Consider the following 27,979-nt stretch of genomic DNA (forward strand, 5'->3'; position numbering starts at 1 on the left):
GTTAGGTCTATGAAAAAAAGCCTTTACATTTTAATTATTTCGCTGACAACACTTCAATCAAATTGTGGCGGATGGCGGATAGTATTGTTTGGATTGTGCAAGGATATTGTTATGAGAAATATAAAAATAGTTTAGTTTAAAGTGTTTATTTTGTGGCTTAAAATCATGGCATACCACTACATTGTTACGGCCCAGAAGCCTACGGCCGTTACATCATGTATTACAGGTAACTATAACGAAGAAAAATTGTTTCATGAAAATTGAGGTTATGTCTGTATATTATGATTTTTATTATATTTTAGGTATATTTTAGTAGAGTAGTACTATTTGGTAAATGTATAAAATAATGAAGACTTATGTCCCGTGTGAAACTGTGCGTTGAGTTGCCTTATTTGTTAGATATTGCCCGGCGCGCAATATAGTATTGTCAACTCCATACCTTAGCTATTTTGCGTGATTTGATTGTTTTGCGTTAAGATTACCCAATTTTAGAACAACATTTAGACTCAAACATTAACTGAAGGTAAATAAATGGCCATATGATTAACTTTAAGGCAATTTCACATCGCCAACGGATCTTAATCTGTTGGTCGCGAAGGTGAACCGATTGGAGATGTACTTAGTGACACCGGAGGGGCTGCGCCCCATGAAAGAGGTCGGACTGTACGGAAGGGTCGCTAAGATGAAGCTTTTCAGGCCTCCAGTGAGTAACTATCATGTGAAGTAATTAATCATTTAACATATTGTGTATAATTGTATATCATTATTGTATCCATTGTGTTCCAATTAGTTTTTTTTATACATACTGTGCGCAGTAACTGATATATACAGTTTCATTATTGTTTTTACAGATTTATTGTTTGCTATAAAAGATACCTTCTATTTATTGTGATGCAAACAAAATGTAACTTTTTATTACACATTTTACCTCCTGCTTTGGGTTTGGAAATTTTCATGTTATTTCTAGTCAAAATCACTCACTGTTTCCATCCATAAGAATTCCTGAATATATGTATAATTTGTAAAAAGTACCAAAATTTGTAATTAACTACATTTTCAGCACGAAACAAAAGACTTAGTGTTCATACTCACAGTACGCTACAATGCAATGATACTGGAATGGAGGACTGGCACTAACGGGGAGCTTGAAGTGGTCACCCGGGCCCACGGCAATGTCTCTGACAGTATTGGCAAACCTTCAGAGAATGGAATACTGGCTGTTATAGACCCACAAGCAAGGGTTATCGGGTTACGGTTGTATGATGGACTGTTTAAAATTATACCACTTGATAAAGATTCTATGGAACTGAAAGCGGCTAGTTTGAGGTGAGATATCTATTGATATTATTTAACTACTCATTGTTTATCTATGAAATTTTTTTTTTTTACTAGCCTAATTTAGTGTCCCACTGTTGGGCAAAGACCTCCCCTCGTTTCCTCCACTCGATATTCATCATCTATGATATTATTGAATCTATGCTGTGAAGGACATACTGTATAATATACAGGTGAATATAATGTATCAGTGTGGCTACCACAATCAATTTCTATTTTCAATGTTCAGGATCGTAGATGGGTTTTGTAAAGTATGACATTTAAAAGTGTTATCTATTCATTTCAGACTGGAGGAACTCAATGTGTATGATGCGGAGTTTCTACATGGCTGTGCCAATCCTACACTAATATTAATACACCAAGATCTCAATGGGAGGCATATTAAGGTATTCAAACTGTAAAAGTCATTTATATATATATACAGCATAATGCAGAAACTACTACTTAATTCACCAAATCAGGGGCGTAGCTAGAGGATATGGCACCTGGGGCAGTCACCAAATTTGCGCCCCCTGACTGACAAAAGTTTCCCTGCTGCTGCCTTGCCCATTTTGACGCCCCCCCCTTGGATGGCGCACTTGCCCCCTCTGCCCCCCCTAGTTACGCCACTGCACCTAATGCTGTTGCTGCATGCAAAACTAAGCTTAAAAGGCAGGCATAGTTTGCAAGTGGCAGCCTACCTAATGTTATTGTGGCCTACCTAATGTGTTGTGTGTAACTGTAATGACAGTAATGGTAACACATTTTTCATCACACTTGCTCGGAAAAGATCTTATTTCATGCAGGTGTACTGAAGGACAAAGGCCTATATTGTTCCCGCGGATTCCCCATGTTCCCCATGGATTCTGAAAAAAAAAGCTATAACTCATGAGTGAGTTATAGGCGTAGTATAGTACAAACGTCCTGAGGCGCGCAAATGTCGGAGGCATTGAGGTGTATCTGATGAGGCGGCAGCTGCGGTGGTGTGAGCACGTGTCTCGGATGTCAGAAGACAGAGTGGCGAAGCGCATCTTCTTTTCAGAACTCCAGAATGGTAAGCGTAAAAGTGGTGGCCAGCACTTACGATACAAGGATGTTCTGAAAAGACATATGAAGAGATGCAAACTACAACCCTCGGTCTGGGAGCGGAAGGCAGCGCAGCGGCCCGAGTGGCGGCGCCTCATTCACGATCGAGTCACCAATTTCGAGACTGAACGCCGCAGTGAGCTCGACAGGAAACGAGATGAGCTTAAGGCTCGGCCGCCAACCTCGATTCCCTACAACTATGCACAGGTGGCGCGCTGACGTGCCCAAAATGTGCTCGAGTATTTAGCAAGAAGATAGGGTACGTGAGCCACCTAAGGGCGCACCAGAGAGCGGATCAGCTACACGCTAATAACGTGAATTAAAAATTGCCTACTCCAGAGTACACAGTCACTGTGGCCGAAATCAGTCAGGAGAGCATCATAGGCGTTATAGCTTTTTTTAAATTTTTTTATTATGTCACTAATTCATATGAACCAAGCAGGTATAAATAAGCTTTACTTTGAAAATACTGACTTTTATATGTATTTTTTTGTTTATGCTTTAAAATATTTGATTTAATAGTTATTTAAAATATTTTTACACAATTTTAAATTGTGACTGAATGCCGATGCGCGTCAAAATGGCGGACAAATGTTTGAAATGACACCATATTTAAGAATAATTTTGCTTAAAATTTAGTTTTTTCTTCGCAAGTGTGATGAAAAACATTGTGTGTAAGTCGGCGTAAGAATATTGTTACTTGAGACTCATATAATATTTCACTTACCCCCCTCATTGCGCAATATAAATGCGTTACACTGCTGTGTATTGTATGTGTTAAGTTATACAGAAATATAATAATTGTTTTCAGACTCATGAAATAAATTTAAGAGATAAAGAATTTGGAAAGGTTCCCTGGAGACAGGATAATGTTGAAACTGAGGCATCCATTCTGATACCAGTGCCTAGTCCACTTGGTAAGCATATTTTTATTGATTTACTTTGGATAAGTTAAATAACAAAAGAAGCATATGTTATGTATATACTTCACCAAAGAAATTAACCAACCTCTTGATAAATCAAATAATTATATATTGGTATAGTAATACGTAACACGTAAAAGAAGAAAATATGTATATAAAAGTGTGATCGAGACCTCTAAAATTGCTTTGACAAGCCACATAAATCTGCCATGTCCATTTTGTAACCGCATCTCATGGATTTTTCGTATGCCACCATACATGCAATAAATTGTTTTTTTAATTCCTAACCCATTATCAAACAGAATTTAGTATAGAGGCATATTGTCAAAAGTAAATTTTGTAGTCACAGTAAATTTACTGCCATCGTTCGACACACAATTAAAACTATTAGAACACCAACTTAAACACTCGAAAAGATGGCGCCATACCTTTGGCCTATACTCGTGTAGGTGGCGACACCTTTTGATATTTAACAAATTTACCACACAAGTGAAAGAACGAGGATCAAATTCAAATGGCGTTGTAAAAGTTTTAATCCTGTGTGGAAAGATGGCAGTAAATTTACTGTGACTACAAAATTTACTTTTTTATATGACTGTTTGGTTTTCTAAATAAATGAAATGAAATCACATTGTTGCCACTTACACACCTTTTAACGGTTGTAACCATGTTATGTAGTTACACTACGACCATTGCTAAGCAGTGAATAAGTTAAACTTTTTGCAGGTGGGGCTATCGTCATTGGCACAGAGTCTATAGTATACCACGATGGACAGAATTACGTAGCTGTTGCACCGCCGCAAATCAAGGTATGTATTTGATAAAATAACACACATTTTTCAACCACTAGGCAAATGGTGGGGGAACTAAAAACGATGATCGCGATCGGCGTGGCATAAATGTGAACTATTTTATTTGAGCGCCCAGCGAGTCAAGGCTCGTCAAAACGCCATCTGTGTAAGATTTTTTTTAATACACTTTAAAAATCGTTAATTATACTCTCCTTTTTAAGAAAGCAAATTTTCAGCTTTAACCTTAATGTTGCTGTTAATATAATATGACCAGTATAGGTACATACTGGTTTTGTGCAATGGATGTGTAACAACCGACCTGTCCAAAAAAAATGGACCTATCTGAAAATCAGCGCTGTGTATATTTCCACATATATCTAGCAAAAAGCTGAGATTGGTACCCAGTGCCTATACCACAAACATACCTAGATGTAGTTTACCGTTCAATTATTATTATAATTTTTGTGCATGTTTTCTATAATGTTTTTGTGCAATTAAGTGTATTTTGTTTTTTCTCTTGTGCAATGTTTTTTGGTAGTGGCAATAAAACATTTTTTATTCATTTATTTAACAGTTAACACCAATAAACTGCTACTGTCGCGTGGACACGGCCGGTCTGCGGTATCTGCTGGGCGATATTGCAGGTCGTTTGTTTATGCTACTGTTAGAACTGCAGGAGAAGATTGACGGCACTCAAGCGGTCAAGGATCTTAAAGTGGAGTTACTTGGTGAGTACTTTTGTGCTATCAACTATATTAAACTTTTATTTTATTACGATGGCGACTATTCTACGCCTATTGTGTCGGAAAGTTATAGGTACGCGCTTTGCGAACCTAATTATGATTGTCTATTTATGTCCCACCCTGTTCGTAGTTCCCACCCTGTTTCAACTCGGCGAAGTACCAATTTGTTTCTCGCTTTTGTACATAACATTAAATTCATATAATAATCATAATAATTTATTTATTTCTTGAATGCAGTACATTAGTAAGATGTAATAAAATAATTTTTGTTCAGCACATCCTGCCGTAATAGGCGTAGAAATAATGAGTATTAACTATGACTAGATTCTTATCATCTATCACCGATTGACGTATCAGTTACTTTTCGGTGAAGCAAGACATCGCTTTGAAACCTGACAAAACCCGACAAGGTCCAGGTTTGCCCGTTGAGTCTCTGAATAACAAATTGACAGCCAAATAGCAAAGGAAATATGGTTGTATTTATTTTGTTTTAAAATAGAACGAAACAAAAGAAATAATGCAACTCTTAATTTTAAAACTAACACGGGACTTAATCGCGTACAAACTTACGTTTATTTATGGCCTGACGTTTAAATAAACGTAAGTTTGTACGCGATTAAGTTCCGTGTTAGTTTTAAAATTATGAGTGAAAATCGTGTTAGTTTAAATCAGTATATACTGCAACCCTGTTCCAATTGGTAATGGTATAAGTTACATTGAAGTAATTAGTACCTAATAGTACCTACTATGAGTAAGACCGGCCTTACGAGGGTCACAAATTCTTGGAATTATGTTGCCGATCTTTCTTAGCGAGCCGCGACAAAGACATCGCTATAGCCGGTCAAACAACCTTGTCAGTAAAAAAAGGCGCGAAATCTACATTTTTTTTTATCTACCGCTTATTTCTACTGACGGAAATGGCTTGACAGACTACATATTTTTTTTTCCTAAGGCGAAATCCCGATCCCCGAATGCATGACATACCTCGACAACGGCGTCGTGTTCATCGGGTCCCGGTTCGGCGACTCGGCGCTGGTGCGCCTGTCGGCCGCCCGGGACGAGGCGGCGCAGTACGTGCAGACCATGGAGTCCTTCACCAGCCTCGCGCCCATCGTGGACATGTGCGTGGTGGACCTGGAGCGCCAGGGGCAGAACCAGCTCATCACGTGCTCGGGTCAGTTTATTCAGACACAAGCTTATAGTTACTATAAACCGCTTACAGTACTAAGTCAAGTGATATAGAGCTGTGGAAAATGAGCCTGGCGAGTCACAAAAGACCGCTTTTGAGCGATAAAACCACCTGTTGTTACCTAGTTTGAACTTGTAATCCATTTTCTGTCTATTTTTAACTTTATGGTACACAATTAAGAGTATTTACTTGTTTTTTATGTCTGTGTAAATTTAGATATTGTTTTACTTAAAATACATCAACCTGATTGGTGCACACTCCGAAAAAAGTTTGTATAGTTTGGATTGGAACACTAGAACAGCCAAAAACTCGGAAACCCTAAAAACGACTCCAATGACAACACAAACAAGTCAGTGCTGGGTCGCATTGGCTGTGATTTAGGAATCTGCAGAACCTGAAAACAACATTATTAAGAAGAACATGGCTGCCATCTTGAACTACATATGTCACTTGATGACTTGATAAGATTGGATTTTTCTACCACCTTCCTTCATTCATCAATTCAAATTGAACTTATAGCTATCAATAGAGTTGAATATTATAACTGTCATATATGGCTGCGCATGCGGTAAAGCCGGTAAAGTGTTAATTTCAACTACACAAACGTATTCTCACATGCAACCATCTTTCCAGGTGCTTTCAAAATGGGCTCGCTGCGCATCATTAGAAACGGCATCGGCATCCAGGAGCAGGCCTCCATAGACCTGCCGGGCATTAAGGGCATGTGGGCGCTGACACTAGCCCAAGATTCCACCTACCATGACACGTTGGTGCTAGCATTTGTAGGACAGACCAGGTAACAATTGCTTATACATATTATCGAAGCTTGGGCGAAAATGCCTTTGTTTATCCAGCTGTTCTCCTCTTTAGGTGGCATTCCTGAACTGATTCTTGTGAAAAATCCCAAAAACTGTGCTGACTCAAATTTTTGGGATTAGATTGTCGGGACAACTCCAGAGAAACCCTCTGAGAAATTGTCTGGTCAAATACACGATGCGTTTGCCTACAATGGGTCTTGTATTAATTTCCAAACTGTAATTTGTTTTCTTATTCAATAAAAAAAAAGACCTTCAGGGAGCAGCGACAAAAAGCCGGAAAACGCTACAAAGATAGATGATGGTGACGGTTACTGCAACTTTGCAGTTTTTCCTCTAGTTAGCTTAATTTCTCTTTTATGCTAAACTATATGTTGTCTTATTTTGCAGGGTATTGACACTGAATGGAGAGGAAGTGGAGGAGACAGAAATCAAAGGTTTCGTCTCAGACAGACAGACTTTTTACACGGGAAATGTATGCCACAATCAACTCATTCAGGTAATAATTATGAAAAAAAGTTATAAGGGTTGAAAGTGTCTCTAAAGGTTTCGTGTCTGTAGCCAGGGGTGCGAATCTCCTCGCTTCGGGCAAACTCGGCTCCGTTCGGCTCAGCATTGCTCCGAGCAATCATTAGGGTTGGCACAACTTGACGTCACTTTGCGTGCACGACCACAGATAAACTAAATAGCCGAAAGGGATAGTACCATATATTAGAAAGGGATAGCATGATTCGACCCTGAACCGCTGTCAAACTTCGGTTTTGTAGGAAGGTTCCTTTCTGTACGGTAGTACTATTATTTATTCTGTGCTGTAGCGTCACAATTTTACCTACCTACCTAAGTGGTAGGATTGTAGTTGTCATAGTAATGTTCTGGTTGTGACAGGTTACGGATGAAGGCATATCCCTGATCGCACACAAAGAGTCTGGCTGGACGCTAGCAGCACAATGGGCTGTTGGCGGGTCTCGAGGTGTGTCCGTGGTGGCGTGTAGTGAGACGCGCTGCGTGTGCGCCGCCGGACCGCGCATCTACCTCGTCGCGCTCGGCGATGCTTCGCTTACAACCTTAGCGTGAGTGTATTTGCTTAAAACCAAGACAGAAAAAAAAATCTGATGTTATCCATCATCCCACGACATATTGGCACTTAATTGTATCAAAAACCCGCATGAAATTGTGATTCGCGTTGTTTTTTGTGGAATGTCCCTGAGGACGTGTTACAAGCAGAATGGCCGAGTTGGAGTGCTATACATCTCGTAACGACATCGCGCAGCAGCTGTACTCGGAGCAACGTAATCTAAGGCTCTCATATTATTATATAAGGATCAATTCATTAGTCATAGTCTGTCAAAAATCTATTCTTTGTTACTTCGACTATAGCGGCGAGTGACAAAAGGTAGGAGCGAGACACTGCGAGCTGACCTCTCACTCGTACTTAGGCTAATACCCTCACGCTGCTGCCGCAATTCGCACCACTCGGTCATTCTGCTTGTTACACGTCCTCATGTTTTTTTGCATCTTTTTCAATTAAGACGGGAAATAGATGAATGAATAATGCCCTTAGAAGTTTTAAGAGTTTTTTTTTTAAATCAGGGAGGTGTGCATGGACGAAGAAGTGGCCTGCTTGGACCTAGGCCCCGGCGGCGACACGGCGTTACTTGGCGTCGGGTTGTGGACGGATATATCCGTCAGAGTACTGAGGCTGCCGGATCTCAGGCCTCTACACACTGAGAAACTGTCTGGAGGTTAGTTGTCTTGTTATATATCAGATGAGAAAACAGCGAGATATCATGTCACTGAATTAAGAGCACCATTATAGAAATATCGGTATTCAAATAAACTTATTGTTATATTTAATTAACTCCATTAAGGTGGTTCGACTAGGTTACCCAAAGCTTAAACCCCGCTAGATGGCGTCACTTCGCAAATTTTCAGGTTTTATTTTTTTGTGGAATAGTGTTGGTATCTGTATACTTAAAAGTATGTTTAGCGCACTCTTTACATAAATATTGAACTATTATAATAAACATTGAATACTTCATTAGTGCAAAAAACACTTTTAAAGTCGACAGAGTGTTTCTGTCATGCTATTTCCTACTATTACTCACACATGCAAACAGTGTTTCCGTGATGCTTGTAGTAGACAATTTCATGCAGTGTAAGTATGCTGCAATGGCGTTGCGGTATGTTCGTGGCAATACGTGCAAGAGGATTCGGGTTCGAGACTGGTACGTCAGGGGTACTTTTTTTTGTCGTTTTTGTGTTATCTTATGATTCTTATACCTTTTATTCTTCGAATTTTTGTCCGATTCCGATATAACCGAAATATATTTCAGTGATATCGGAAACGGCTCTAACGATTTCGATGAAATTTGCTGTAAGGGGTTCGATCTAGCTAGGTCTTATCTCTGGGAAAACGAGCATTTTTGAGTTTTTACTTATGTTTTCTTTTTCTCCCAGATATTCAGTATTATTAATAAATTAGTTTATAACGTTTTATAAAAATATGTGACATTTTGAACTTAAAGGTACCACATTGTCGGTTGTCGATTAGGTAGATTTCATTTTGAAGCTTTATGGAAATATGACAACAATAAGTAGGTACCCGTTTGGTTGAAAACGCCACATATATTATAAGGAAGGGTACGATGATAGATTTCATCTCCATACAATTTATAACCTAATAATGCCAAATGTTACAAAATTATATTGAATTGAGATCTATCATCGTACCCTTGCAGTTTGAAATAGTTATTTACGATACAAGTGCGGAAAAGAGAAAATTCGAAACGAGTGGCCACAGATTAAAACACGACCGCAGAGAGTGTTTTAAATCGACACGAGTTGCGAATTACCTATTCGCACGTGTATCGTACAACGTTTTACAGTGCATATGGCCCTTTAAACTTTCGACATATGCATGAAAAGTGCTCTTTACGCACTAGGGCGAGAAAGTTGCACCATATGTACTGTAAAATACTTTTTAGTACATATGGTGCTACATATACGTTACAATTAGTACAATACGTGCATATGTCGAAAATGTAAAGGGCCATAATTATGTAATGTAAAACGTTGTACAATACACGTGCGAAAAGGTAATTCGCAACTCGTGTCGATTAAAACACTTCCTTCGGTCGTGTTTCAATTTATCGCCACTCGTTGCCAATTTCCTACTTTTCGCACTTGTATCGTAATGTACTAATAAAAAAGTAGTAATTGTAAAATAAACTTAAAACTTTTTTATATATTTTTTTTGGATTCAAGTAGGTACAGTGAGTAACAACATTGCATGGCCTTCTAATTATAACTATTATAGAAAACGGGATATTTATCATGTTTATTTATATTATTTATTTCTCGATATTTTGGCCGGTCTTGCAAGACCAGTCGTTGTGGAGATCCCTGGGGAGGCCTATGTCCAGCAGTGGATGTCTTGTTGGTGTAGATGGATTCACACAACAAATGAAATAACATTTTTTCATATTTGTTATCCGTAGTTGTCCCTGTACCTGAAAGAAAAATAATATCATGATAGCACAAAATCTCTAATGTTATAGGAAGAAAGATGATGCAACAATATGGATTCTAATAAAGTTATAATTTACTTACCTAGTAATAATTGTGTTTTTCATTCATAGACAAAATTCCATAATTTTCATCCCCAGAAAATGTTTTATTTTACTTTATTGCAGTGAGGATGTCCTGATTTTTTCTGGCTAATGAAGGAAAACATTTTATTTCCAAGAATGCCTCTTCATTTTGCACGATACCTAAAAAAACCTAGAGTTAGTGACACATTGACTATTCGGCAACCAAAACAGTAATAATTACATTATATAGGTATTGTTCACTGCTTATATCTACCATTACGGAAGAAGTGAGAATTATTTTCTAAAAAGATCGGCACGAGAAAATTACAATGTACAATGAAGGAATGAAACTGTACCTACCTTACGAAACTTTACCATCATGAATTCCGCTTCAATTGAGTCTGAGTTTTTCTGGATTTTCGCGGACCAGAACACCGATGATTTTTGTAACTTGATTTAGACGTTGCTATCATTTTCAATTTATACAAACAAATTGATGTCACAATAAACATGACCCTATGTGTCAGTGTCAACACTGTCAAATAAAAATGCACTAAACATGACGGCACTGCAAATCCTGCCAGGTCGGCCAGGCAACGTCGCCAACGTCATAGAGTGGCAACGCCGCACGCAACGTATTTGTACACGACATTTGTGACACACACATACGTAAAATTGATGAAAAAATTACGTTGATTTATGTATGATTTCTGTATGAAACAAAGTTTTTCTATTAATTTAGCGCAAACGAATATTCGAAAGTAGATAAATGAGCAAATATTTGTGAAGTAATAGTGTGTAGTGCCTTAATTAAAGCAGATTGAATTTTTTATGAAAATCGAACCACCTTAAATCTTTACATACTACTAACTAAAACCTAACACAAAAACACAAACTTATCGCTAACTAATCCTATTGTTGGCAAGACACTGGCCGCGTTCCCTCTTTGCAGGGCTAAGCTTAGTCTTCGGGCAAACAACGCCCCTGCCCGGAGGTCGCCAGATACACCAATAAGTTTCTGTGAAATTGCTTTCACTAGTTTTTTGGTGTCTCACGACCAAGGCCCAAATGCCTCAACCGCCAGTGCCATATACATTATATACAGGGTGGGCCAGTGATAAATGCATTTAAATTTCTTTTAATAAATAATCAATTTTTATGTTTTTAGATAAAAAATATAATTAGAATTTAGGATAAAGAAATAAATTTTACGTTTTAAAAATTAAATCATCAAGATGTCGTCCGTAGCGGTTGCGGCACTCTTCCAGTCTTGCTTGTAATATATATTTTTTAATTTATTTAGGAAACAAACAGTCAATACAGATAAGTTTAAACTTGCAGATATACAATAAGACCTGTAGTTCCATTAATTATAACATACTGATATTGATAACAAGTAGAAACAGGGCTTGTTCGGCACTGCCTACAAAAGTAACAATTGGATACACAACTAATAAAGTACCTAAGTATCAATCATGCTTACAAACATACATACGTTACATAAGACTATAAAACAATTACATATTTTTTAAGCAAAGTATTACACAGCTATGGAAAAAATAGGCTCCGCAGACCACTACTATATTTACCGAAAGACAATGAGAAAAATGACAATGAGAAATGAAATTTTGAAAGACTTTCGTTAGAAGTTGCGGAGATATTGATTGGATTTCTTGACGAATATTCTCCTTTAATTCTGCTGTGGTTGTCGGATTATTGGAGTACTCTTCAAGTAACCCCACAAAAAGAAGTCTACCGAAGTTAAGTCAGGGCTCCTGGGAGGCCAAGCAATGTCACCTCGCCGCGATATTAATTTTTGAGGAAACATTTCACGCAAAACTTCCAGGGTCACGTTACTTGTATGGCAGGTGGCCCCGTCTTGCTGAAACCATGTGTTGTTGTTGTACCCATACGATTCGTGAAGTTTCGGAGCCAGGAAATCTCTTAACACGAAAGTCTTGTTACGTCTTTCAAAATTTACAAGCAAGACTGGAAGAGTGCCGCAACCGCTACGGACGACATCTTGATGATAAAATTTTTAAAACGTAAAATTTATTTCTTTATCCCAAATTCTAATTATAATTTTTACTTAAAAACATAAAAATTGATTATTTATTAATTTTTTTTAAATGCATTTATCACTGGCCCACCCTGTATTTGTTATATTTTCCTCTTAAACTTATGATAACCTTGCTCAGTGACGGGTTCTATTTGGTTCAGCAAAAAAAAGTATAATCCACCTCAGGTACAAATCTGAGCCTTTGATAGTTTGACAATGAGCCTTAGAGCTGGCCACAGCTGTTATGCGCGTGGAGTGTAGACAACCGTATGATACAGCGCTTTGATTTCTAGCTATAAGAAGGCTGCTTTTTTAGTTAATGAGAAGTACACTTTAGTACTAAATTACCCTTTCTTCCACAGAAATAATTCCGCGTTCGCTGCTTATCTGCACTCTCGAAGGCGTGTGCTATTTACTCTGCGCGTTAGGTGATGGCTCTATGTTCTACTTCACCGTGGATCCGAAGACTGGCGTGCTGACGAACAGAAAACGCGTCACACTCGGCACGCAACCCACTGTACTTAGAAGTTTCCGGTATGTACAACATCAACATAATAGCACAGTGTAGTGCTTTATATAGGTATAGTGTCATGGTCAATTTTGCCCGAATGCTTAAAAAACCGTTATCTGGTAATCCCAGAATACTAAACATGAATCCATCATTAAAATTATATAAAGCCGGCCGCCAAATTAAATTTAATCATTTTTGGTCCAATCGTATTTATTATCTGGTGATTCGAGGCAAAATTACCAGTTACGTCCCTTCAAGGAACATGAGCACATCCACTTAACAGTTTTAACATTAACAACAAAACAAGGTCAATCCGTAATATTTTTATTTATTTACAGATCACTATCTACAACCAACATATTCGCGTGTTCCGACCGGCCCACCGTCATCTTCTCTTCGAATCACAAGCTCGTCTTCTCGAACGTGAACCTCAAAGAGGTCACACACATGTGCTCGTTGAACGCGGCTGCTTATCCTGACAGGTAATATAATATTGCAATATTACAGCCTAGTGCACATGAAATCCCCGAAAATAAATTATATTTTTTTCTACCTTCATGTTAGAAACTTGTCTTTAATCGAATAAACGGATTACACAAACATACCTAGAGTTAGACCGAGACAAGTCTGCGACGAATTTAATAGCACACGGAGTGCAAGTGTTATTTTTACGTTATAACTTCATAGAAATTTAACGTTTAAAACACTTCCACTGCATGTGCTATCAAAATCGTTGCAGACTCTTGGTCTCTAGCCTTTTATTTTATTTGTAACGCAATGCTGTTTTATTTAAACAAATTTTTCTTCCGACTGTGCCTAGTAAAGATACACTCGTACTTCAAGACGACACTAAAAATTAGCACAACGGTAAACACAATAAAGCAATAATATTAAAAAAAAAAAAAAAAAAAAACCAATAGATGTCGCCTCGCTCACTCGTCTCCGACACGGCCTTCCTGACATGACACAAGTCCCCTCGTAGTCCTTGTACATGTTTCACCTTTTACGTTTGCATGAGTAATAATTTAAAAAAGGAGTGATTAAGGTTAAAACTATTAATGTTTTTTTTTCCAATAGTTTGGCCCTAGCCACAGACAGCACGGTAACCATAGGCACAATAGACGAAATTCAAAAACTTCATATAAGGACAGTACCGCTCGGTGAGACGCCTCGACGCATCGCTTATCAGGAAGCTTCACAGGTAACCAAATTCGACTAAACATTTTGATATGATTTGTGTAGGTTTTTAATAGTTTTTTTTTCATGTGGTGATTATTTAGTCCAGGGGTCGGCAACCTTTTAGCAGCCAAGGGCCACATAGTAGTTAACGAAATTGACGCGGGCCGCACTTTGTTAATATTTATGACTTTATCAGGTATTGTCGTTTGCCAAAATTATATACAAAATAGCCAAGGAGGCTCGCGGGCCGCAAGTGAGAGGGCCGCCTGTTGCCGACCCCTGATTTAGTCAATGCACGGTTGAGGTCTTATTTATAACGTGCTTTGTTGTTATCGTATTGCAAGTAGATACACAATACAGATAGTGGTGGACTTAATGCCTTAAGACATTACCTATGGATTGGTGGTTATAATAGTCGGCGTAAGATAAATTAAGATTGTAGATGTCAAAATTAAATTGGAAAGGAGGAGGGACCAACCACGTCACAGTGACACCGGAGGTAGGTCAACTCAAGTGGAACCTAACCAGCCTAACATGACCCCAGTAAAAGTCGCACGGTTTTCGAGTTATTACCGAAATAAAAATAAAAATTGAGAATTTTTCCCTTTGTTTTAACATTTTTAGTAACTACCAGCATCGATAACTCGAAAACCATGCAACTTTTATTGGGGTCATGTTCGGCTGGGCGGAATGCCTAACTGCATTACTCCACGTAAAAAAAAAACGCTGGTTAGGTTTCTCTTCAGTTGACCTACCTTACTCTGACGGTGTCACTGTGACGTGGTTGTTCTGGGACACCCTGTATGTTTCCAAAGAACTCGAAACCCACAGTTGACCTCTAAGTGACCCTACACACGAGCGCTTTTTCAACGCGCGTTAAAAAAGCGCTTGAATCTGCCCGCACGCTAAGTTCGATTTAAAGACCAAGGCTTAAAGTTAAAAATCCAACAACGTTTGAATAAGAAGAAAGTTTATTCTCTATTAAATTAGTATTAAAGCTAGGTTAAGTTATCTCATTATTTGTTAATTTCACTGTTGTCTCAGATAGCATTTCATAGTATTAAGTTTTATTAATAATTTACATACAGGAAACTATAGGTCTACATTGTAATAAATTCTAGCTGTCAGCTTATTCACCTACATGTTTTATAAGACTGTTTGTTTCTAAATAAATTAAAAAAAAAAGAAAAAAAAAAAAAAAGCGCTACCGCCATCGTGTACACATGTTTCCATTTGTGTCATTCAAACGCTTTTTTAACGCGCGCTGAAAAAGCGCTCGTGATAATGAGGCCTAACTTGTTTGTTTGTAGACGTTCGGCGTAATCACAATGCGCGTGGACAAGCTGGAGTGGGGCGTGGCGGGCGGCGCCGCGACCGCCGTGCGCGCGTCCGCCTCCACCGCCGCCGCCGCCACGTCCGGCGCCGCCGCGCAGGCGCCCAAACACGCGCCGCAGTCCGCCGACCTCGAGATACATAACCTGCTCATCATCGACCAGCACACCTTCGAAGGTGAGTGGTAACACTGCCACCGCCGTGCGCGCGTGCGCCTCCACCGCCGCCGCCGCCACGTCCGGCGCCGCCGCGCAGGCGCCCAAACACGCGCCGCAGTCCGCCGACCTCGAGATACATAACCTGCTCATCATCGACCAGCACACCTTCGAAGGTGAGTGGTAACACTGCCACCGCCGTGCGCGCGTGCGCCTCCACCGCCGCCGCCGCCACGTCCGGCGCCGCCGCGCAGGCGCCCAAACACGCGCCGCAGTCCGCCGACCTCGAGATACATAACCTGCTCATCATCGACCAGCACACCTTCGAAGGTGAGTGGTAACACTGCCACCGCCGTGCGCGCGTGCGCCTCCACCGCCGCCGCCGCCACGTCCGGCGCCGCCGCGCAGGCGCCCAAACACGCGCCGCAGTCCGCCGACCTCGAGATACATAACCTGCTCATCATCGACCAGCACACCTTCGAAGGTGAGTGGTAACACTGCCACCGCCGTGCGCGCGTGCGCCTCCACCGCCGCCGCCGCCACGTCCGGCGCCGCCGCGCAGGCGCCCAAACACGCGCCGCAGTCCGCCGACCTCGAGATACATAACCTGCTCATCATCGACCAGCACACCTTCGAAGGTGAGTGGTAACACTGCCACCGCCGTGCGCGCGTGCGCCTCCACCGCCGCCGCCGCCACGTCCGGCGCCGCCGCGCAGGCGCCCAAACACGCGCCGCAGTCCGCCGACCTCGAGATACATAACCTGCTCATCATCGACCAGCACACCTTCGAAGGTGAGTGGTAACACTGCCACCGCCGTGCGCGCGTGCGCCTCCACCGCCGCCGCCGCCACGTCCGGCGCCGCCGCGCAGGCGCCCAAACACGCGCCGCAGTCCGCCGACCTCGAGATACATAACCTGCTCATCATCGACCAGCACACCTTCGAAGGTGAGTGGTAACACTGCCACCGCCGTGCGCGCGTGCGCCTCCACCGCCGCCGCCGCCACGTCCGGCGCCGCCGCGCAGGCGCCCAAACACGCGCCGCAGTCCGCCGACCTCGAGATACATAACCTGCTCATCATCGACCAGCACACCTTCGAAGGTGAGTGGTAACACTGCCACCGCCGTGCGCGCGTGCGCCTCCACCGCCGCCGCCGCCACGTCCGGCGCCGCCGCGCAGGCGCCCAAACACGCGCCGCAGTCCGCCGACCTCGAGATACATAACCTGCTCATCATCGACCAGCACACCTTCGAAGGTGAGTGGTAACACTGCCACCGCCGTGCGCGCGTGCGCCTCCACCGCCGCCGCCGCCACGTCCGGCGCCGCCGCGCAGGCGCCCAAACACGCGCCGCAGTCCGCCGACCTCGAGATACATAACCTGCTCATCATCGACCAGCACACCTTCGAAGGTGAGTGGTAACACTGCCACCGCCGTGCGCGCGTGCGCCTCCACCGCCGCCGCCGCCACGTCCGGCGCCGCCGCGCAGGCGCCCAAACACGCGCCGCAGTCCGCCGACCTCGAGATACATAACCTGCTCATCATCGACCAGCACACCTTCGAAGGTGAGTGGTAACACTGCCACCGCCGTGCGCGCGTCCGCCTCCACCGCCGCCGCCGCCACGTCCGGCGCCGCCGCGCAGGCGCCCAAACACGCGCCGCAGTCCGCCGACCTCGAGATACATAACCTGCTCATCATCGACCAGCACACCTTCGAAGGTGAGTGGTAACACTGCCACCGCCGTGCGCGCGTCCGCCTCCACCGCCGCCGCCGCCACGTCCGGCGCCGCCGCGCAGGCGCCCAAACACGCGCCGCAGTCCGCCGACCTCGAGATACATAACCTGCTCATCATCGACCAGCACACCTTCGAAGGTGAGTGGTAACACTGCCACCGCCGTGCGCGCGTGCGCCTCCACCGCCGCCGCCGCCACGTCCGGCGCCGCCGCGCAGGCGCCCAAACACGCGCCGCAGTCCGCCGACCTCGAGATACATAACCTGCTCATCATCGACCAGCACACCTTCGAAGGTGAGTGGTAACACTGCCACCGCCGTGCGCGCGTGCGCCTCCACCGCCGCCGCCGCCACGTCCGGCGCCGCCGCGCAGGCGCCCAAACACGCGCCGCAGTCCGCCGACCTCGAGATACATAACCTGCTCATCATCGACCAGCACACCTTCGAAGGTGAGTGGTAACACTGCCACCGCCGTGCGCGCGTCCGCCTCCACCGCCGCCGCCGCCACGTCCGGCGCCGCCGCGCAGGCGCCCAAACACGCGCCGCAGTCCGCCGACCTCGAGATACATAACCTGCTCATCATCGACCAGCACACCTTCGAAGGTGAGTGGTAACACTGCCACCGCCGTGCGCGCGTCCGCCTCCACCGCCGCCGCCGCCACGTCCGGCGCCGCCGCGCAGGCGCCCAAACACGCGCCGCAGTCCGCCGACCTCGAGATACATAACCTGCTCATCATCGACCAGCACACCTTCGAAGGTGAGTGGTAACACTGCCACCGCCGTGCGCGCGTGCGCCTCCACCGCCGCCGCCGCCACGTCCGGCGCCGCCGCGCAGGCGCCCAAACACGCGCCGCAGTCCGCCGACCTCGAGATACATAACCTGCTCATCATCGACCAGCACACCTTCGAAGGTGAGTGGTAACACTGCCACCGCCGTGCGCGCGTCCGCCTCCACCGCCGCCGCCGCCACGTCCGGCGCCGCCGCGCAGGCGCCCAAACACGCGCCGCAGTCCGCCGACCTCGAGATACATAACCTGCTCATCATCGACCAGCACACCTTCGAAGGTGAGTGGTAACACTGCCACCGCCGTGCGCGCGTCCGCCTCCACCGCCGCCGCCGCCACGTCCGGCGCCGCCGCGCAGGCGCCCAAACACGCGCCGCAGTCCGCCGACCTCGAGATACATAACCTGCTCATCATCGACCAGCACACCTTCGAAGGTGAGTGGTAACACTGCCACCGCCGTGCGCGCGTGCGCCTCCACCGCCGCCGCCGCCACGTCCGGCGCCGCCGCGCAGGCGCCCAAACACGCGCCGCAGTCCGCCGACCTCGAGATACATAACCTGCTCATCATCGACCAGCACACCTTCGAAGGTGAGTGGTAACACTGCCACCGCCGTGCGCGCGTCCGCCTCCACCGCCGCCGCCGCCACGTCCGGCGCCGCCGCGCAGGCGCCCAAACACGCGCCGCAGTCCGCCGACCTCGAGATACATAACCTGCTCATCATCGACCAGCACACCTTCGAAGGTGAGTGGTAACACTGCCACCGCCGTGCGCGCGTGCGCCTCCACCGCCGCCGCCGCCACGTCCGGCGCCGCCGCGCAGGCGCCCAAACACGCGCCGCAGTCCGCCGACCTCGAGATACATAACCTGCTCATCATCGACCAGGACACCTTCGAAGGTGAGTGGTAACACTGCCACCGCCGTGCGCGCGTGCGCCTCACCGCCGCCGCCGCCACGTCCGGCGCCGCCGCGCAGGCGCCCAAACACGCGCCGCAGTCCGCCGACCTCGAGATACATAACCTGCTCATCATCGACCAGCACACCTTCGAAGGTGAGTGGTAACACTGCCACCGCCGTGCGCGCGTGCGCCTCCACCGCCGCCGCCGCCACGTCCGGCGCCGCCGCGCAGGCGCCCAAACACGCGCCGCAGTCCGCCGACCTCGAGATACATAACCTGCTCATCATCGACCAGCACACCTTCGAAGGTGAGTGGTAACACTGCCACCGCCGTGCGCGCGTCCGCCTCCACCGCCGCCGCCGCCACGTCCGGCGCCGCCGCGCAGGCGCCCAAACACGCGCCGCAGTCCGCCGACCTCGAGATACATAACCTGCTCATCATCGACCAGCACACCTTCGAAGGTGAGTGGTAACACTGCCACCGCCGTGCGCGCGTGCGCCTCCACCGCCGCCGCCGCCACGTCCGGCGCCGCCGCGCAGGCGCCCAAACACGCGCCGCAGTCCGCCGACCTCGAGATACATAACCTGCTCATCATCGACCAGCACACCTTCGAAGGTGAGTGGTAACACTGCCACCGCCGTGCGCGCGTCCGCCTCCACCGCCGCCGCCGCCACGTCCGGCGCCGCCGCGCAGGCGCCCAAACACGCGCCGCAGTCCGCCGACCTCGAGATACATAACCTGCTCATCATCGACCAGCACACCTTCGAAGGTGAGTGGTAACACTGCCACCGCCGTGCGCGCGTCCGCCTCCACCGCCGCCGCCGCCACGTCCGGCGCCGCCGCGCAGGCGCCCAAACACGCGCCGCAGTCCGCCGACCTCGAGATACATAACCTGCTCATCATCGACCAGCACACCTTCGAAGGTGAGTGGTAACACTGCCACCGCCGTGCGCGCGTGCGCCTCCACCGCCGCCGCCGCCACGTCCGGCGCCGCCGCGCAGGCGCCCAAACACGCGCCGCAGTCCGCCGACCTCGAGATATATAACCTGCTCATCATCGACCAGCACACCTTCGAAGGTGAGTGGTAACACTGCCACCGCCGTGCGCGCGTGCGCCTCCACCGCCGCCGCCGCCACGTCCGGCGCCGCCGCGCAGGCGCCCAAACACGAGCCGCAGTCCGCCGACCTCGAGATACATAACCTGCTCATCATCGACCAGCACACCTTCGAAGGTGAGTGGTAACACTGCCACCGCCGTGCGCGCGTGCGCCTCCACCGCCGCCGCCGCCACGTCCGGCGCCGCCGCGCAGGCGCCCAAACACGCGCCGCAGTCCGCCGACCTCGAGATACATAACCTGCTCATCATCGACCAGCACACCTTCGAAGGTGAGTGGTAACACTGCCACCGCCGTGCGCGCGTGCGCCTCCACCGCCGCCGCCGCCACGTCCGGCGCCGCCGCGCAGGCGCCCAAACACGCGCCGCAGTCCGCCGACCTCGAGATACATAACCTGCTCATCATCGACCAGCACACCTTCGAAGGTGAGTGGTAACACTGCCACCGCCGTGCGCGCGTGCGCCTCCACCGCCGCCGCCGCCACGTCCGGCGCCGCCGCGCAGGCGCCCAAACACGCGCCGCAGTCCGCCGACCTCGAGATACATAACCTGCTCATCATCGACCAGCACACCTTCGAAGGTGAGTGGTAACACTGCCACCGCCGTGCGCGCGTGCGCCTCCACCGCCGCCGCCGCCACGTCCGGCGCCGCCGCGCAGGCGCCCAAACACGCGCCGCAGTCCGCCGACCTCGAGATACATAACCTGCTCATCATCGACCAGCACACCTTCGAAGGTGAGTGGTAACACTGCCACCGCCGTGCGCGCGTGCGCCTCCACCGCCGCCGCCGCCACGTCCGGCGCCGCCGCGCAGGCGTCCAAACACGCGCCGCAGTCCGCCGACCTCGAGATACATAACCTGCTCATCATCGACCAGCACACCTTCGAAGGTGAGTGGTAACACTGCCACCGCAGTGCGCGCGTGCGCCTCCACCGCCGCCGCCGCCAAGTCCGGCGCCGCCGCGCAGGCGCCCAAACACGCGCCGCAGTCCGCCGACCTCGAGATACATAACCTGCTCATCATCGACCAGCACACCTTCGAAGGTGAGTGGTAACACTGCCACCGCCGTGCGCGCGTGCGCCTCCACCGCCGCCGCCGCCACGTCCGGCGCCATTCCGTTTGTATGGGAAGGTGAAATTCGACAGAACTCACCAGTCCCCGGCAAACTCTTAAATGCTGAAACTCTTACACCCTGTCAGTGCGGAGTTAGCTTGATCCAACTCTACGCACAGTAACATTTGGTATTCAATCCAGTGTCAACATGACTTGTATATTTGCAGTATTACACGCGCACCAACTGATGTCGAACGAATACGCCATGTCTCTAGTATCGTGCAAGCTCGGCGAGGACAACAACCATTATTACGCCGTCGGCACGGCCACTTTAAATCCTGAAGAGTCGGAACCGAAACAGGTACTTAATCTATTGCTCTCATATAGTCTCAGTAGATCCTTTGCCCAGCAGTGGGACACTCTTGACTCTTAACCTGTCCGATCCCAAGGGCCTAAATATGAAGGCGTAAATCTCACTTACTCACTCACCCCCTAACCCCTACAGTTAAACCCTAGGGTTAACTAAAACTAGGGTTAACCCCTAGAGTCCCAGCCAGTGACAATATCAAATACCTCGTAAGTTCCGCAGTCACGCCCTCTACCCTCCGCCGACATTCTCTTAAGAGTTTTTCTCTTAAAACTTAAGAGTATTTGATACATTTTGTGAGATCAGTAACTTTCTATCGTAATTGCGATTGCGGGACTCGAAAGGCTGAATAATGAATAAAAAAAATGCTTGATAGTTGACTTAATTTATTTACTTTCGATATATTAAGCTAAATAAGTTTTTTTTTATTGCAGGGAAGAATATTGCTATTCCACTGGTTGGAAGGCAAACTAGTTCAAGTAGCTGAGAAAGATATTAAAGGTGGATGTTATTCTCTTGTCGAATTCAATGGAAAATTGTTAGCTTCAATAAACAGTACGGTGAGTAGATGATATTTTATTTTTATTGATTTGGGAGTGTACCCAAAGCTATGGTTAGTAAAAATGTTATGTTTCTATAGTCTGTTTAAATTTTGGTAAAAGCATTAAGCTTTAGTTTTAATAAGTTTTGTAACTAACGTAACCATCGTAATCAATAACCAACTCAAGATGAACATCTTATAGAAAAATAGACATGCCTTCTACATTAAATAAGGCCCCATCCTATTGTAGATTCATTAGTAAATTACTTTGTTATATCAGAAAGATGACAAAATGTATATACAAAACAAATTGTTTTATTACAGGTTCGTCTATTCGAATGGACTTCAGACAAAGAATTAAGATTGGAATGTAGTCACTTCAACAACATAGTAGCATTATATCTCAAAGTAAAAGGTGATTTTATACTCGTCGGCGATCTCATGCGGTCCATGACGCTTCTTCAGTATAAACAGGTGAGTCGAACAATTTGTGTTTTCTAGAAAAAATCCTGAAGATTCATTACGAGTCTCCCTTACGTTTAAGTGCCAATTTAAATACAGTCGAGGTCAAAGATATGTACACTTTTACACCTTACTCCTTTATAATAATGCGAGAATTGTAAACATATCATTGACGTCGACTGTACAATAAAATAATTTTCACATAAACGCCACTCGGAAACTGTTATGGCACTGTGATTAGATCAAGGATCTGTAAAAATGGCCCGCGAGCTTTTTGCTTGCGGTAAGGAAGTCAAAAGTCATACAATTCAAAATTAGCGGGAGAGCCGAAGGCCTTACTGGTCAAACATTTAGAAGCCCTGATTGGAAATTAATAATGTATAGCCGGTCAAACAACTTTTTCAGTAGAAAAAGGCCCGAAATTCACATTTTATTTGGGACGATTACCTTTCGCGTTTACATTTTTTAAATTTTCCGTTTCTTCTACTGACGAAAATGGCTTGACAGACTATATTCGGTATTTCCAGATGGAGGGTAGTTTCGAGGAGATAGCGCGCGACTACAGCCCCAACTGGATGACGGCCGTGGAAATATTAGATGATGACACGTTCCTTGGTGCCGAAAACAGCTTCAATCTATTCGTTTGCCAAAAAGACAGGTCGGTATCGAAAATTAACTGGGTTTCCTACCGTTAACGTTTGATTATCCGATTACCACAAAACATGGTGCGGTAAAACATCATTCAGTTCAGCTGTCACGTGGTAGCTGAAATATTCTATACTTATTGGTTTTAGTTTCCTTTGTCTATATGCTAGGTGTCAAGATGAAAGACAGCGTCATTTACCGTTGAAGTATTAGATCGTAATGAAAAGATATTAAGTATGCTGATTTCCATGTTAAGTACTTATAAAAATACCACAGCGTTGATCAAGTTTAAGGTCTTGCTCACACTATAGCGAAACGCGTCGAACGCGAATTTTGCGCTTGAAAATGAGAACGTATCGCATCGCCGACGCACCGCGCAGCCCCGCCTCGTACGTGCGAGCGGATCTTGAGCGTGATGCAATTCGTTTTTTTTGCTCTTTGCTGCAGTATGTCGAAACCTTTAATCTTGGTCTCCGGTTAACGCCGGACGTTGCGTGTAGTGTTAAATATTTCTACCTTCCCTTGCTTACAAGCTTAGCGCAGCATATTTATTAATGATAACATTCCAGTGCGGCGACAACAGACGAGGAGCGACAACACATGGGCTACACGGGTCAGTTCCACGTGGGCGACATGGTGAACGTAATGCGATGCGGCTCGCTCGTCGCCACGCACGCCGACACCGCCGCGCCCGTCACCTCGCCCGTGCTGCTCGCCTCTGTCACCGGCGCTATATGTGAGTCACGGCACTGTCAACCTTATAGCGACGGCGTAGAGTCTATAACCCAGCGTCGCCACGCACGCCGACACCGCCGCGCCCGTCACCTCGCCCGTGCTGCTCGCCTCTGTCACCGCCGCTATATGTGAGTCACGGCACTGTCAACCTTATAGCGACGGCGTAGAGTCTATAACCCAGCGTCGCCACGCACGCCGACACCGCCGCGCCCGTCACCTCGCCCGTGCTGCTCGCCTCTGTCACCGGCGCTATATGTGAGTCACGGCACTGTCAACCTTATAGCGACGGCGTAGAGTCTATAACCCAGCGTCGCCACGCACGCCGACACCGCCGCGCCCGTCACCTCGCCCGTGCTGCTCGCCTCTGTCACCGCCGCTATATGTGAGTCACGGCACTGTCAACCTTATAGCGACGGCGTAGAGTCTATAACCCAGCGTCGCCACGCACGCCGACACCGCCGCGCCCGTCACCTCGCCCGTGCTGCTCGCCTCTGTCACCGCCGCTATATGTGAGTCACGGCACTGTCAACCTTATAGCGACGGCGTAGAGTCTATAACCCAGCGTCGCCACGCACGCCGACACCGCCGCGCCCGTCACCTCGCCCGTGCTGCTCGCCTCTGTCACCGGCGCTATATGTGAGTCACGGCACTGTCAACCTTATAGCGACGGCGTAGAGTCTATAACCCAGCGTCGCCACGCACGCCGACACCGCCGCGCCCGTCACCTCGCCCGTGCTGCTCGCCTCTGTCACCGCCGCTATATGTGAGTCACGGCACTGTCAACCTTATAGCGACGGCGTAGAGTCTATAACCCAGCGTCGCCACGCACGCCGACACCGCCGCGCCCGTCACCTCGCCCGTGCTGCTCGCCTCTGTCACCGCCGCTATATGTGAGTCACGGCACTGTCAACCTTATAGCGACGGCGTAGAGTCTATAACCCAGCGTCGCCACGCACGCCGACACCGCCGCGCCCGTCACCTCGCCCGTGCTGCTCGCCTCTGTCACCGGCGCTATATGTGAGTCACGGCACTGTCAACCTTATAGCGACGGCGTAGAGTCTATGACCCAGCGTCGCCACGCACGCCGACACCGCCGCGCCCGTCACCTCGCCCGTGCTGCTCGCCTCTGTCACCGGCGCTATATGTGAGTCACGGCACTGTCAACCTTATAGCGACGGCGTAGAGTCTATAACCCAGCGTCGCCACGCACGCCGACACCGCCGCGCCCGTCACCTCGCCCGTGCTGCTCGCCTCTGTCACCGGCGCTATATGTGAGTCACGGCACTGTCAACCTTATAGCGACGGCGTAGAGTCTATAACCCAGCGTCGCCACGCACGCCGACACCGCCGCGCCCGTCACCTCGCCCGTGCTGCTCGCCTCTGTCACCGGCGCTATATGTGAGTCACGGCACTGTCAACCTTATAGCGACGGCGTAGAGTCTATACAAAATGAGCTTCCGAAAATTGCCCAGGTAGCCAGGCAGGCAGGTTGCTCTGACAATGATTCCTTTTTCATAAATATGGGGTATAATTACGCCAGTAGCTTACCCGATACCTACACAATTGCCCGCTATTAAAAGTTGTGACTGGTCAACAAACATTTGAGCTAATAGTACATTTTACAACTAGTGTGAAAAGACATTTCACACGGGTTGTAAACGACGTTTTTTAATACAATTGCGAAAAAATAATAAATTAATATATCATTAGTAGAATCATACCACCAAACCAAACCAAAACCAAAAGTACCTATACAGCCCGCGATACGCGAGCTGCCGCAGCCCGCGATACCTTCATACTCGTGCGCGCCCCGGCCGCGGCCGCCGCGGGCCCGGCGCGGGTTGGTCAACGACACCTCCTCATAACTCATGAGGCCCTGGTACCTGCTCAAGCTAAATTACATTTTAACTGCGTTTCGAAAGTATAGTTTGGAACTAAAAAGTAAAAAAGCACTTAGTTCGAGAAATTGAGCTTCTCACACGCTACGCAGCCACAAAAAGTACCACTTTTTGAGCAACTGTATTAAAAAATATAATTATATATGTCGAACCTCTTGCGCGGCATTACAATATTTGACGTTGTCGAACTGCGTTCTGTACTGTTGAGTCGCTTCCTGCACAATACATGTGGGGTAATTGTTGAGCTCCAATCCGGCTTCTAGTTATTCCTCTTCGATATTTCTACCTTATGTCAACGGGGTAAAGTCTAAAACTCGGAATTTTCGTTTAAGTTGCTAGAAATTCATGCAACATTTCGTTTCTGCACAGGCCTAGTAGTCCAACTGACGCAAGAGCTGTACGAGTTCCTGCAGCAGCTGCAAGAGCGGCTCACGCACACGATCAAGTCGGTGGGCAAGGTGCCGCACTCGTTCTGGCGATCGTTCAACACGGACATCAAGACCGAGCCCGCGGAGGGCTTCATCGACGGCGACCTCATTGAGAGCTTCCTAGACCTCAACCGCGACAAGCAGAAGGAGACCGTCAAGGGGCTGCAGGTAGGAACACTACACTAGCGACACTAGCGTTGATAACAGAAAACTTCCTCCAACACCGACATCAGACCGAGCCCGCGGAGGGCTTCCTCGGCCCAAAGATAGATATAACTCCGTAATAGATGGATACAGTCTAAGGAAAAATCGTGCCACGAAAATGAAGAAAATTAGATTTTCAAACAGATGGTGTCACCTTTGGCCTACTCTCGGATAGATGGCGTTGACGGTTTCGTTTGTTATTTAACAATTTTAACGCATATCAGTGAAAGAACATGGGTCAAAATCATATAAAAATAATTAATGCAAATAAAAAAAATCATTTATCCACATATAAATACATTTTATGGTATTTTTATACATCTTCATTTTTAGTTTTAATCGTGTGTCAATAGATGGCAGTTTACTGTGCCTACAAAATTTACTATGACAGTACCGCTCTAAATTAATTTTTAACAAGCAGAAACGTCTGCGATCGATGCTATTAAGCTTAGAATAAATTTAAAAGTGGAAAAATTACTGCCTTGGGTGAGACTTGAACTCACGGCCTCTGGATCGATACTCCAGCGCTCTGCCAACTGAGCCACCAAGACCTCATCCATAGTCAGTAAGCTTAGTACCGCTCTATCCTATTATATCCTCTTTACTCGACCTCAGCCGTACGAACACTACACTTGGCCACATATGGGTTGTGGCCGTGGGTTCTATTGCTAAAGCAAAAGGGTTCCTAAACAAGATTTATTTTTTTACAAAATACATATACCGTAAGATCGGGGTACTTTAGCCCTTACAAGGTTACTTTGTCCACCTATGAAAACCCATTTATTCGCACAATAAACGCTTACACAAAAATAGATTAATCACATAATGTCGTTTTCATGGGATTTCATGGGTTTGCAAAGTAACCTTGTAAGGGCTAAAGTACCCCGACCTTATGGTATGCAGTCTACCCTCATCCATAAAGGCATACTTTAAAAGCATAGGGAGTGATACTTAGGGTCGGTTGCACCAAACTGTTTGTCATCGTTAAAGAGTTCGCTAAATTTTATTGTATGTAAAGTTTCATAGTAAACCGCCGCGGAGCGCAGGGTGACGTTGATCAGTCTGGCAACTGCGGATGGTGCAACTGGCACTTAATGTTATTTTGTTGTTCAGATCGACGACGGCGGCGGCATGATGCGCGACGCGACGGTGGACGACCTGGTGAAGATCGTGGAGGACCTCACGAGGATACACTAGGCCTATAGGATATAACTAAGATTTAACATATGAAAATTTGCCTACCAACATAAAATGTTTCACAACCCTATTGTGGACTTTTATTGTGTAGTAAAGCCCATTAAAACTACTTGCTTTGTGAGCTGTGGACCCAATAAAAACATAATTATTAATAGGGAGTATTACTGCAATGTTCTGCCACCAGAGTGCAGCACTAGCCCCTTTAGTAAACCATGGAGTAACTTATACATACTGTGCCTT

The 27,979-nt window shown here is 46.8% G+C and overlaps 1 protein-coding gene across 1 annotated transcript; it reads left to right on the top strand.

Annotated features, from left to right (window-relative positions):
* The first annotated feature begins 39 nt into the window (after positions 1-39).
* Positions 40-27,809, top strand: LOC134748278 (DNA damage-binding protein 1). Its single transcript, XM_063683012.1, has 23 exons — positions 40-226; positions 555-703; positions 1,061-1,326; positions 1,622-1,721; positions 3,212-3,317; positions 4,050-4,132; positions 4,689-4,842; positions 5,810-6,031; positions 6,680-6,842; positions 7,252-7,360; positions 7,747-7,931; positions 8,452-8,603; positions 12,873-13,044; positions 13,360-13,503; positions 14,099-14,222; positions 15,511-15,709; positions 21,490-21,623; positions 22,064-22,189; positions 22,495-22,644; positions 23,160-23,290; positions 23,847-24,013; positions 26,280-26,506; positions 27,656-27,809. Exons 1-23 carry the CDS (start codon positions 166-168, stop codon positions 27,737-27,739), a joined length of 3,408 nt encoding a protein of 1,135 aa, XP_063539082.1. The 5' UTR covers positions 40-165; the 3' UTR covers positions 27,740-27,809.
* Positions 27,810-27,979: the final 170 nt, after the last annotated feature.

Source organism: Cydia strobilella, chromosome 16 (genome assembly GCF_947568885.1).
Source record: "Cydia strobilella chromosome 16, ilCydStro3.1, whole genome shotgun sequence".
Classification (NCBI taxonomy): Eukaryota; Metazoa; Arthropoda; class Insecta; order Lepidoptera; family Tortricidae; genus Cydia; species Cydia strobilella.

Excerpts from the sequence above, each read along its gene's own strand:
- LOC134748278 (XM_063683012.1), top strand. The coding sequence starts at position 166 with ATGGCATACCACTACATTGTTACGGCCCAGAAGCCTACGGCCGTTACA. Across the intron at positions 227-554 it reads CGTTACATCATGTATTACAG|GCAATTTCACATCGCCAACG; the intron begins GTAACTATAACG and ends ATTAACTTTAAG. Across the intron at positions 4,133-4,688 it reads TTGCACCGCCGCAAATCAAG|TTAACACCAATAAACTGCTA; the intron begins GTATGTATTTGA and ends TTTATTTAACAG.